Raw genomic sequence first — 12,075 nt, forward strand, 5'->3', positions numbered from 1 at the left:
GTCGATGGTAAGGGAGAGTCTCAGAGGAATTCACTGGAGGACAGCTTCAGGCTGGAGCAGAGGCCCAACTCCATGACGGGGTAACCACGCTGCACACAACCTCTTAAAGAATCTCTGCTGTTGTTTCTGTTTCTTGTTTCTCTGTTTCTTCCTCCTGTCAACATCATCGCCGCTTGTGTGTCCCGTCAGTCTGATCCCCGTGTACCCCGGGGAGTCGGCGGCTCCCATCCGCACAGCCAAAGCAGAGCGCCGACATCAAGAGAGGCTCCGTATGCAGAGCCCTGAGCTGGCTGTGGCCCCCGACAAGGACCTGTCCCCCGCTGAGAAACGAGCTCTGGAGGCTGAGAAGAGAGCAATGTGGAGAGCAGCACGGTAAATACAACACAACATGTTTGAAACAACAACCCCACCACAATTTAAATTTAAAATCTAAAAAACACTTCCCTCAGTGGCAGAATGTAAAAAAAACTTCAGAATAACTAGAGATCCTTTTCAAACAAAATGTAATGAACTAGAGTAACTTCTGGCTGAGGCACTGGGGCAAACAGGGACATTGTCCTCACAGTGTCTCCTGCAGCAGCTCACGGTAACCCACTTTGCAACTTTGATCTAATATTAAACATTTTCAGCAGTGGGTTTACACTTGCATCTTTTGCCTTGCATTAATTTGGAAAAAGTGGAGAAGTTTGTTTTGTTGGAGTGTACATGTTAGAGAAAGCTTGAGCAGGTTAGTGGAAGCGTGTGGGTGTAGGCAGACAAACACCAAGCACAAACTCCAAAGATGATGCGGATTAAAAAAACAACAACAAAAAATAAAAATACGATCATGTTTTTTTCATGATTGGTTCCTTGTATTGTTGAACAAAATACCAAACACGCAAAATGTTTTTTGTTGTTTTGAAGCTCACATTTCATGCTGTGTAAATAAGAGATCGATGGTGACACTTCTGTCAGATAAACAGTTTGTCGCTCTGGTCAATAACAAGGTTCACTTTTCCTATTTGCAGACAACAACAAATAAAAGTTCACAGTTCATTCTGTGTGTGTGTGCGCGCGCGCGCGTGTGCGTGTCTGTCTGTGCGTGTCTCTCTGTCTGTCTGTCTGTGTCTGTGTCTGTATGTGTGTGTGGTTAGTCAGCCTCCTCTTAAACTGTTTTCATTAGGGGTCGACCGATATTGGATTTTCAGAGCCAATACCGATAATTAGTAGTTAATGAGACCGATAACCAATATTTGGAACCGTTATGGATTTACAAAAAAAAAGAAAATCTTTCCATCAATATTTAGAATTTGAAATTGTTTGAATGACTTTAGCAAATATTTTATCAAAACTGAAACATTCAACATCATATACAGACTTTTTTTATAAAATCAAGTTAAAATCAAATAAAAAAATGAATAAATAAAAATAGCTCCCCGAGGTTTTACAAAGTAAAAGTTCCTCCCATACTGACACTTCCTTTGCACTTTTTACTTAATGAATCTTATCAGCAATCATTAGAACAAAACGCTGATACAGATGATCAGAAAAATGCCAAATATCGGCCCTGATGACCTTCAGGCCGATAATCTGTCGACTGCCAGTTTTCATGTCTAAAAATGGGATCTTTTCTAAATGTGTCGGTGTTTTACCTTCCATTCTTTGGTTTTCTTCTCTTTTCCTGTCTCTGTGTCTTTCCTTCCTTCCTCATCTTCCTCCTTCATCCTGGTGCACTCCTGGTCCTGTCCCCTCCTCCTGTCTGTCCCCTCCCCTTGGCCCCGCGGGGCCCAGGCCCTGTGGCCTAGAGGAGGATGTTAGGCAGTATGAGCAGGACCTGGCTAAGAGGCTCTACCAGGCCAGAGTGAGGGCGTCTCAGGGCACGGCCGAGGCCCCCCAGCCCCCCACCTCCTCCTCTACCTCCTCCTCTGCAGCCTCCCAGCTCAGGTCTGCTCCGCGGCCCCAGCCACCAGGGCCAGACGCACGGCATCGTGGGGGTGTGCTGGGGTGCTTTGGCGTTGGGGTATTTTGCTAGAGGCCGAGTTCGGAAAGGTCCAAGCAAGCGCTCGCAGCAACACTGCGCCAGTGCTTCCACTGCCTTTCTCGTGCTGTTTGCTTCTGCACGTCTCCGCTGTCTCATCTGTAGCTTCCTCTGGTCCCCTCTCTCCGTCCTCTGTGATGTCTCCTCCTCTCTGCAGCACTCTTTTCATTTGCGCCTTGCAGTTCTCTTGATTTTCATACTTTTCTTTGTACTAACACACATCCCACAGTTTGCAAGCTACTTGTGAGTTGAGGGTCAGCCTACTAGCAGTAGGTCGTCCTTTTCCTGGAATGCCTCCTTTTTTTACCGTGCAGATAAATTCAACCGGTTGTTTGTCACAGCAAACCAGGACAAGGAGCACCCAATTATCAGTAGTGATCGGCACCACACCCACCTGTAGCGGTGTGTGCCTCCATCAGTTCTCTGTATTTGTTTCCTTATTTTCTGTCATTTATCTGACGGTGGTTGTTCCTCTCGTAGAATGAAGTCTCTGGAGCAGGACGCGCTGAAAGCACAGATGGTCATCGCCAAGTCTCGGGACGGGAAGAAACGCGGCACACTCGACCAGCTGACGGAGTCGCCCTCGCCTGCTCCCACACCGTCTCCCACACCTATGGAAGGTAGGAAGCTGCTGTCATTGGTCTGTTTACATGAAATGCATCTTTTAAGTCTGAACTTTGAGGATGAAGTGTTGCCATCACCAAATTCTGAATTTTTAATTTGTTAATTTAATAATTTCCTGCTAAGGGCTCAGCCATCCAGTGTCCACTGGCTGTTCCCAGAGCTCAGAGGAACAGTTAAAAATAATATAATAATAGCTTAATTTATATAGCACCATTACAAAGTGCTTTTGCAAACACAGCAAAGCAGAAACGGGTTAAATAGATGGTGAAACAGCAACAGAAAGCCAAACAGTCGTACTGAACACACGTGAGAAGAAAGTAGGCTAGAGTTAGATAGATAAGATGCACAATGACACAAAGAAATAGATGAAAAACAGAAACAATCAAAGCAATAAAACCACAAATAAAAGGAAATAAAATAGATAGAACTTAAATTAAAAGGTATAATAAATAAAAAGACATAAAATAAATATTTGACTTTGGAGTTTACTCCAAGTCAGTTATCAAATTTTATTGAGATTTTCAAGTAATTTTTATGTGCTGCTTTTCTTACCTGATGTTTTGCATTTTTGTCATTTCTGTTACCCTCCTACTTAAGATTTTTATTTTTTTTATTATATAGCAACTTTTGAAAAGAACATTTCCCTATTTACTTACAAGGAAACTGAATCCAAACCTAAATGTTTTACCTCTACTTCTCTTTGTCTCTCTGTTTCAATGACATGTCCCGTTTCTCTCCGACAGAGCTCAGTCCTCGAGGAGTAACGTCTCCGGGCCGGCTGGTAAGCACTAAACCTTTGTCCTTTATTTCCACGTCGTTGTTGGCCTGATGTTTTTCCTCTGGCCTTTGTGTCAGTGTGACTGTATCCTTTGAACGGACTCGGAGAGCCTGAATCATCAAATATTTGAACAAAGCTGTAACACTGACTGCAGTTTAATTTAAGGGGCTTTGTTTGAAAAATGCAACAAATAAGACTGTTGGTGTACGAGCTGGAAAAGGGGAAACGGGTCGATTTGCTTCAGATCACAGTTTCATTAATCCATCATTTTGCTCGTCGTCACTCCAGCCGCTCAGAGCTGAGGACACACGCAGCTGTCCATCATACGCCACAGCTGGCTGTTTGAATCACCCATCAGCCTCTCTGCCTCCCACCTCTCCTTTTTCCGCATCTCTTTCTCCTTTTCTCCTCCTCTCCTGTGACATTTCTTCATCCTCTTCTCCTCCTCTTTATACGTTGTCCCTCCCTCCTCCTGTCCTTGTTTTCCTCTCTTCCCTCGACCTCTGCTCATTCCTGTTTGCTGTCCTTCTAGTCCCTGTCGTCAAAGAAGTTTGACTACCGACAGTTTGCTGCCATTCCTTCTTCCAAACCCGTATACGACATCCAGGTATTGGCTGCATGCTGAGCTCCCGGGGCCCTCGGCCTCCTCCCTCCCTCCCCCCTGGCTTTCCCTGCTGCCTCCCCCCTCTAGTTTCTCTCCTAATCAAGAGGCATCAGTGCGACTGAAGTCTAGGGTTTGGCTCCGTGATTGATCGTACTTCCTGCTCTGCACTAAAGTGATTGGCTCACTAACTCTCACTTGAGACTCACTCGACACAAATGACACCAAACGTGCCTCACGTCTCCCTCCTGGTCTCCCACACAGCACTCACAAATGTACAGGGTTCCCACACATTTTCATGGATAAAATTCAAAACTTTTTCATGACTTTACAAGGACCCAAAATTATTATTTCTTTCTTGCCCAGCTTTTCTTAAAGATATCGGACTCAAACTGTACACATAATGTGTTCAAGGACCGTCAGAAATTTGAAAATGCAATGATAATTTCTGTTTTTACAGTTTCTTGCTGTGATAAATTGTGTTATTTTGGTGATTTTTATGGAAAACATGCCATGTAACATTTTTTAAAAAAAATTTCTTAAATAAAAATCACCCAGAAAATTTGGCAAGAGAATTTAAAGGAAATATGCCTTCCAAACCTAATTTTCTTAAAAAATAAATATTTTTTAGCTAAACTAAATTTTAGTTTTGCCCAAAAATGCCATAACGTTTTCTGTTTTTGATTTAAAAAATCGCCCAACTGAAAAAAAAAAGGATAATAATAGCCGGAATTAAAAAAAAAAAAAAATCTTCCAAAGCCACAGGGCCATAATTCTTTAAAAAATAAATTCACTATTACGTAATATTAACAGAATTTAATTTATTATACACAACATAATTTTTTTTCCTGAACTTTCAATGATTTTTACTAGTTCCACAACTTTTCCAGTTTGGGAAAATGTGATGGTGACTTTTCTAGGTTTTCCATGAACGTGGGAACCCTGAATGTAAGAGCATCTACAGCAGTAACCCTTCACACCCATCTGTCTCTCAGCTAACTAATAATCACAGACAATAACAATCACCAGCTGCAGAGACGAGTTTTTTGATCCCACTAACCACAGTTGGTTCCGGGGAAAACGGCCACAAACTCTGCATCTCATCCACTCTCACATTCACGTCCATCAGCTGTCTTGTTCCACGCATGAGTCACACATCAGGCAGAGGAATAACATCCTCCATCATGCTTCTGAAACACGGTGTCCTCCCGCGCTCTCAGGAGGCAGAAGTTGTGTAGATTTGTGTGAAACAGTCGATTCTTCTCTGTGTTGAGGAGTTCGGAGGGGAAGCAGGGAATCCCGAAATGGAGTGAGCTTGTCTCGACGTGGTCTTTTAATTGTTTTTTGGGGTCACGTTTCTGTGGTCGTATGTGTCAGATCGTGTGTGATTTGGTTGTTGCACAGTGACTTCTGTTTGTTCATATTCTCCCTTCGACGAAATTTTAATTGACTGTATGCAAGTGTTTGCATAATGTTTCCTGCATAATAACTGACAGAAGAAGAGTTGGGACCACTGCGATCTGCAAGGCGAGCGTCACATGACAGCGAGGCCTGCAAATAATGATTAGTTTCATTGTTGAGTAATCTGTTAATTATTTTTCTCTCTTTAGTTGATTCATTGCACGTCTATAAATGTCCTAAACCTAAAAATATTCAGTTTACTGTCATAGAGGAGTAAAAGAAAATATTCACATTTAAGAGGACAGAATCAGGGCATTGTTACTTTTTTTTCTTAAAAAATTACTCATTACTTAATTACTGTTAAATCAGTTCAATTATAAATTGCCGATTAACTAATAGTGGACAGTTAATGAATGAATCGTTAGCTCTAATGACAGCAGAACCTATGGCTGTAATCCAAACCTGTTTACAAATGTTAAAACAAATATTATGTGAGAGATCCTAACTAAAGACTTGAAGTAGTAAATCAAATATCATTATTTTTGGCCGAATACTTCAATATTGGTATTGAGACAATATTGTAGTGTTAACTATTGATGCACAATGAGATTTTTGAGGAGTAAAGCATAGGTATAGATGCATGTGTCCCTCTCCCCTAAAATAAATAAAACAATAAAAACTAGCTAAGGACTTTTTTTCAGTCTAAATTAAAGACATTTCCATCATAAAATGTTGCAAAAAGTAATGTGCTTGATGCTCTTAATTTCCTGATATATATAGTTGACATACTTTATCTCAAAATCTAAAACATAACAAAATAAAAGTATTATTGTTGAGGATATCTTAATTGGAGAAATATGGGATAAGAATGACACAGTTGTAGTGATGATGATCCTCAGCTTGCAGGTCGCAGTGGTCCTTTGAGTGTAGAATAAAAGCTTCTCAACACTGATAACGAGAAAACGCGATCACCGTTGGTTCGTAGTCACAGAGACGTTCACATGCTGCTTGGTTTTCTGTCGGTGACTCTTGTTGGTGCTGCACTGTTTGCTCTGTCGGCTGTCTCTTTGTGGATGTGCCTACACTACACAACAAACCCCGGAACTGATGACCTAACTTAACCTCCCTTTCCTTTAACATGCCGACCTTCTCCTGGGGGGAGTAGTCGAGTAGACGTACTCTGGCTTTTGTGGCTCTGACAGATTGGGAGCTTCAGCGCTGTCTGCTAAAGCGGCAGTGAGCGGCTGGCGCGTCCTCTGGCTGCCCGCTCACATGGTGATGGCTTCCCCCGGGTTACAGGTTACTAACACACACCCGTCGCTCAGGTATCAACTCTGTCTTCTTCTCTTCCAGTCCCCTGAGACAGCGGATGACCTGCAGTTCATCGACGACGGCTCCAGCAACCCGGGTAAGTGCTGAAGACATTCAGACTTTCACACCGTACTAAAACAGGCTTTTTGAAAGGGAGAGCTGAGAAAGCAGCATTTATTACCTTCATTTCTTCTATCCCCTTTGATTCAGGTGACTACCTGGGATAAGCAGCTCCTATTGGTAGGATCCTGTGTGCATGTGTTTTTAGGTCTGCGTGCGATTGTGCGCCTGAGTATTTATGGAAAGTGTGTGTGCTGGTTTGTGCATTTCTTCTCTAACCTGCTAGTTGTGTGGCATAACAGTAGGCTCAGGTATTCAGACAGGTGTGTTTACCTGGGCGTGCTTTGCCTGCTGCGGCCCAACACGTGAAGCAGCACCTGATGTTGAGACCAAAGTGTTAAAGTATTTGTGTCTAAACTAATGATCTCACACTAACCGCGATCCAGATGTGCATGAATGTGTTAAAAGTGTTGAAGTAGTGATTACAGGGAGCTCTAAGTGATTCTATAATCATGGTGCTCAGTATGTTTACTTGTAAACTGGGTTAAACAGGTAATACTATCACACTTTTTAGGCCATTTTTATCATTTATTGACATACTACAACTTGTCGACTTTTTTATGCAACTGTACTATGATACGTACTGTACTATGACTTTTTTTTATACGTTGCAACATTTTTTTGACACACTGTACCAGTTTTTTTGACATTTATTTTATACAATTATTTTAACATACTATATTATGATGATTTTTTCGACATACTGTACTGACATTTTTTGCAAACTATGACTTTTTTTGACATACTAAATCACAACTTGTAACTTATACGAGTTACATTTTTTAAATACCATGACTTTTTTGACATACTAAACCTACCTGCTAATTTTTGATACACTATTCTGATATTTTTGATATACTATGGAATTTTTTGACATACTATAATATGACATTTTTTACACGCTATACTATGACTTTTTTGTGACATGGAATAGTATTTTTTTTACATACTATACTATGACATTTGACAGACTATACCATGACATTTTTCGCATAATATACCATGACTTTTGACTTACTAGTATGAAATTTTTACGACAATTTCTAAGACGAAATGTGACGTTTTTGAAGCTGCAGCGAGTGAATACAGAAGATGACTATTTTAAACATGGAGTCACTTGGTGCTTCAATTTTCTGCTCCAAACTTTTGCGTCTTTCCAGCTGCTGATATGAATGTGGGGCTTCTCTTTGGTTTAAGGGACACGTTCACTTTCTCATCAGTCAGTTGCTCGACAGGACTCTTCTCCCCAGCTGCTGCTGAGGAGTGATTTGTAAATTAAAAAGAAGCTAAATTGCGGCCGTTTAACTTAAATTTCGCTGTCTGTTTTGTTGTTTAGTGCCCGCTGCAAGCCCTGAGGCAGAGGTGCCCACCCCGCTGCCTGCCACCTCAGCCCTGGAGGAGATGGCCCTGTACAGCAACAAGCGCAAACTGAGGCAGGGCCGCCGCAGCTTGGAAACCGCCGTGCCCACGTAACACGTCACAGCGAGAGAAGAAAGCCGAAGACATAATGCGAACCCACATCCATTTACGAACGCTGTGGAATACTGGTAACAAGTGCATCTGCAGGACATGCAGAGTCACCAAACACTACATACATTATCAGTAGAGCAGGATTTACTCTCCCATATATAACCACTGCAGAGACGATGGCGCTGATAGTCACCACATGTACACAATCACTTATATCCTGCGTGCCAGTCTTGCCTATACAGTCTGAGGATGAGCTGGTGAGATGCTCAACGGTCCCTTGACGGCAAGAAAGAGCTAGTTGGTTAGCTAGGATTGCTACTTGCAGACCTTTTTTTTTTTTGTTGTCGTTGGTTTTTTTTGTCGTACGCTCGGTTTACCAAGTAGAAGCTGATCTATTTTAAAATGGTAACCGAAGTTTTTAGTTTTTTACTTTTCGCACCTCGAATGATTATGCTGTTTTGTTGTTTTTTTTAAACATACTGGAAGAGAAAAGAAATGGGTCATAGCTATACTAACTTGATTATGATATTTTTAGGCTTTCAGTGAATAGATTGTGAAATGTCGGGGTTCTCGGGTGGACAGGAGTGTATATATTAATTGAGGAGGGAACATCCTGCTACCTTCACAGTCACAAAATGTGGAGAGCTTTTTAAAAAGAATAGTACATATCTTCTTTTTTTTTGCACTGCCACTGATCAGCTTTTTAAGAACGTATATCTGAAGTAATTTATTGTTTTTATTGTTTTACTCAAATTGAAGGCCTTTTATTTTTCACTGTTTTTACTCATCCGGTTCTTTTAAGGCACAAAAAGCATGACCGATGCTGATAATTTATCTGAAATAAATCGAGTTATGAGTCAGTAAGTCATAGCTTTCAACTAATGACTTTCATATCACTTGATAATATTAATCCACTTTATGATTTCACAGGCATTTTAGAGAGAAGCATATCTACAAATCAGATTGCCTGGATAAATTATAGTTGTTGCAAATCCATGTGTCAACAAGTGTTACATTCCCCTTGTAGAGAATCTGACTACACTGGAGGCAGCAGCATTTAGCATTTTTTATATATCAGGACATCAAATTTTGGAAACATGCATTTTTATTATCATAATTAATTAACGGTACTCACCTTTCCCTGTTCAGGGTGTTATTTTTTATCTTATCAATGTGAATCCTTCATTTATATCCTTGAACTATCTGGAGGTATTCCAGAGTGACGTGAAGGTAGCAGGTGTTTTATTTTTCTGTCTATGGTTAATTTAAATCTGACGCCACTGAAAAATCATTAATTATCGTGTGAATAATGTACAAATACTGAAAGGAAAGCAAACTTTGGGTTTGAAACTGAGCCAGTCTTGACCTAGATCAAGCGAGAGTGTGGGCTGCTGGTGCATCTGGGTTTAGACAGGCTTGGTATCGAGGTGCTCTCTGCATGTATATTGGTTTGTTAATGGGAGAGCCACGAGGGGCAGAACCAATTAGAAATCCCTCTCAAAACATTGTTCTCTTTCAGTTCAATGCTCGCGAACTGTCAGTTTATGTATCTGATGGGTATTTTTGCAGAATCACAGCATAGTAGCATTTGTGTTAATTTAATGTAGGGTCTCCTAATGATAGCTTTCCATGTTGCTCTCACTGACTGAAATTCAGTTTGTTTGATAACATTTGCAATGGCTGATTTCACCCTTTTTTAAACTTACAGTAGATGAAAAAATCAGATGGGTTTCACTACATTATTAATGCAGTGTTTCAAGTTTTTTTGTTTATTCTTTTGTCTTGAGTTCTCTTTGGGGGCTTTTACTTGCAAACAGGTCTGAGGGAAAGGGTCAGAAGTCCTAGGGTCAAGGGTTAGAGCTCATACAAGACTGTAACTAGTGAATTTGTACAACCAAAGAAGTCTATTTTGTGGTTCAGGAATAATAAATTTTACTTTTCATTTAAGAATCTGATCTGTTGTGTGCTGTGTTTTGTGCTTGATAAATGTACAAACTACAATGCACACATTTAACGTAGAAAACACATTATTTATTATTGTAAATGTGAGCTGACTGACTTGTTAAAGGGTCCAGCTCATCCTCATCCTCAATTCTCAGACACACGAGCAATTTAGGATTTTTCTGAGTTTTTCAAGGCACATACAGTTCTGAAAACTCTAAACACTGTATGTGAAATTTTTTGCTGTATTTTATGCTGTTTTGAGGAGTTTTCAGCTGTTTTTATGACATGTCATTTTTTGACATTTTTGCCTTACTATAGCCTTGCCTTTTTTGGTCATTTTTTCAACATGCTAAATTATAGTGTTTATGGTCGTTTTTGCACGTTTTAATGCTATGGCGTTTCTCAGCACGCCATTTTATGCTGTTTTGAGGTGTTTTCCGCTGTTTTTATGACATGGTATTTTTTGACATGTTTGCCTTACTATAGCCTTGCTTTTTTTCGTCATTTTTTCAACATGCTATATTATGGTGTTTTTGCACATTTTTGCACGTTTTAATGCTATGGCGTTTCTCAGCACGCTATTTTATGCTGTTTTGAAGTGTTTTCCACTGTTTTTATGACATGGTATTTTTTGATATTTTAGCCTTACTATAGCCTTGCTTTTTTGGTCATTTTTTCAACATGCTTTGTTATGGTGTTTTTGGTAATTTTTGCAAGTTTTAATGCTATGTAGTTTTTCAGCGCTGTATTTTATGCTGTTTTGAAGTGTTTTCAGCTGTTTTTATGACATGTCATTTTTTGACCTTTTTGCCTTACTATAGCCTTGATTTTTTGGTCATTTTTTCAACATGCTAGATTATAGTGTTAATGGTCGTTTTTGCAGATTTTAATGCTATTGCGTTTCTCAGCAGGCTATTTTATGCTGTTTTGAAGTGTTTTCCGCTGTTTTTATGACATGATATTTTTTGGCATTTTTGCCTTACTATAGCCTTGCTTTTTTCGTCATTTTTTCAACATGCTATATTATGGTGTTTTTGCACATTTTTGCACGTTTTAATGCTATGGCGTTACTCAGCACGCTATTTTCTGCTGTTTTGAGGTGTTTTCAGCTGTTTTTTTGACATGGTATTTTTTTGGCATTTTTGCCTTACTATAGCCTTGCTTTTTTTGTCATTTTTTCAACATGCTATTTTATGGTGTTTATGGTCGTTTTTGCACATTTTAATGCTATGGCGTTTTTCGAGAGGCTATTTTATGCTGTTTTGATGTGTTTTCAGCTGTTTTTATGACATGTCATTTTTTGACATTTTTGCCTTACTATAGCCTTGCTTTTTTCGTCATTTTTTCAACATGCTAAATTATAATGTTTATGGTCGTTTTTGCACATTTTAATGCTATGGCGTTTTTGTAGAGGCTATTTTATGCTGTTTTGAAGTGTTTTCCGCTGTTTTTATGACATGGTATTTTTTGGCATTTTTGCCTTACTATAGCCTTGCGTTTTTGGTCATTTTGTCAACAAGCTATATTATGGTGTTTTTGGTAGTTTTTGCATATTTGCCAAATTCCAAAAAATGGCATGTCCCAAAAAGAGCTTTTAACACCTCAAAACAGCATAAAATACAGCGCTGAAAAACTACATAGCATCAAAACTTGCAAAAAGTACCAAAAACACCATAATATAGCTTGTTGACAAAATGACCAAAAAAGCAAGGCTGAAAACACCTTAAAACAGCAGAAAATAGCGTGCTGAGAAACGCCATAGCATTAAAACGTGCAAAAATGTGCAAAAACACCATAATATAGCATGTT

General features: G+C 39.8%; 1 protein-coding gene across 1 annotated transcript; it reads left to right on the plus strand.

Moving 5' to 3' along the window:
* Window positions 1–6: 6 nt before the first annotated feature.
* LOC121939288 (protein scribble homolog) lies at window positions 7–10,277 on the plus strand. The gene is made up of 7 exons (XM_042482351.1): window positions 7–80; window positions 190–372; window positions 2,498–2,637; window positions 3,385–3,422; window positions 3,952–4,026; window positions 6,775–6,829; window positions 8,189–10,277. Exons 1-7 carry the CDS (start codon window positions 73–75, stop codon window positions 8,323–8,325), a joined length of 636 nt encoding a protein of 211 aa, XP_042338285.1. The 5' UTR covers window positions 7–72; the 3' UTR covers window positions 8,326–10,277.
* Window positions 10,278–12,075: the final 1,798 nt, after the last annotated feature.

Source organism: Plectropomus leopardus, unplaced genomic scaffold (assembly GCF_008729295.1).
Source record: "Plectropomus leopardus isolate mb unplaced genomic scaffold, YSFRI_Pleo_2.0 unplaced_scaffold4440, whole genome shotgun sequence".
NCBI classification, from domain to species: Eukaryota; Metazoa; Chordata; class Actinopteri; order Perciformes; family Serranidae; genus Plectropomus; species Plectropomus leopardus.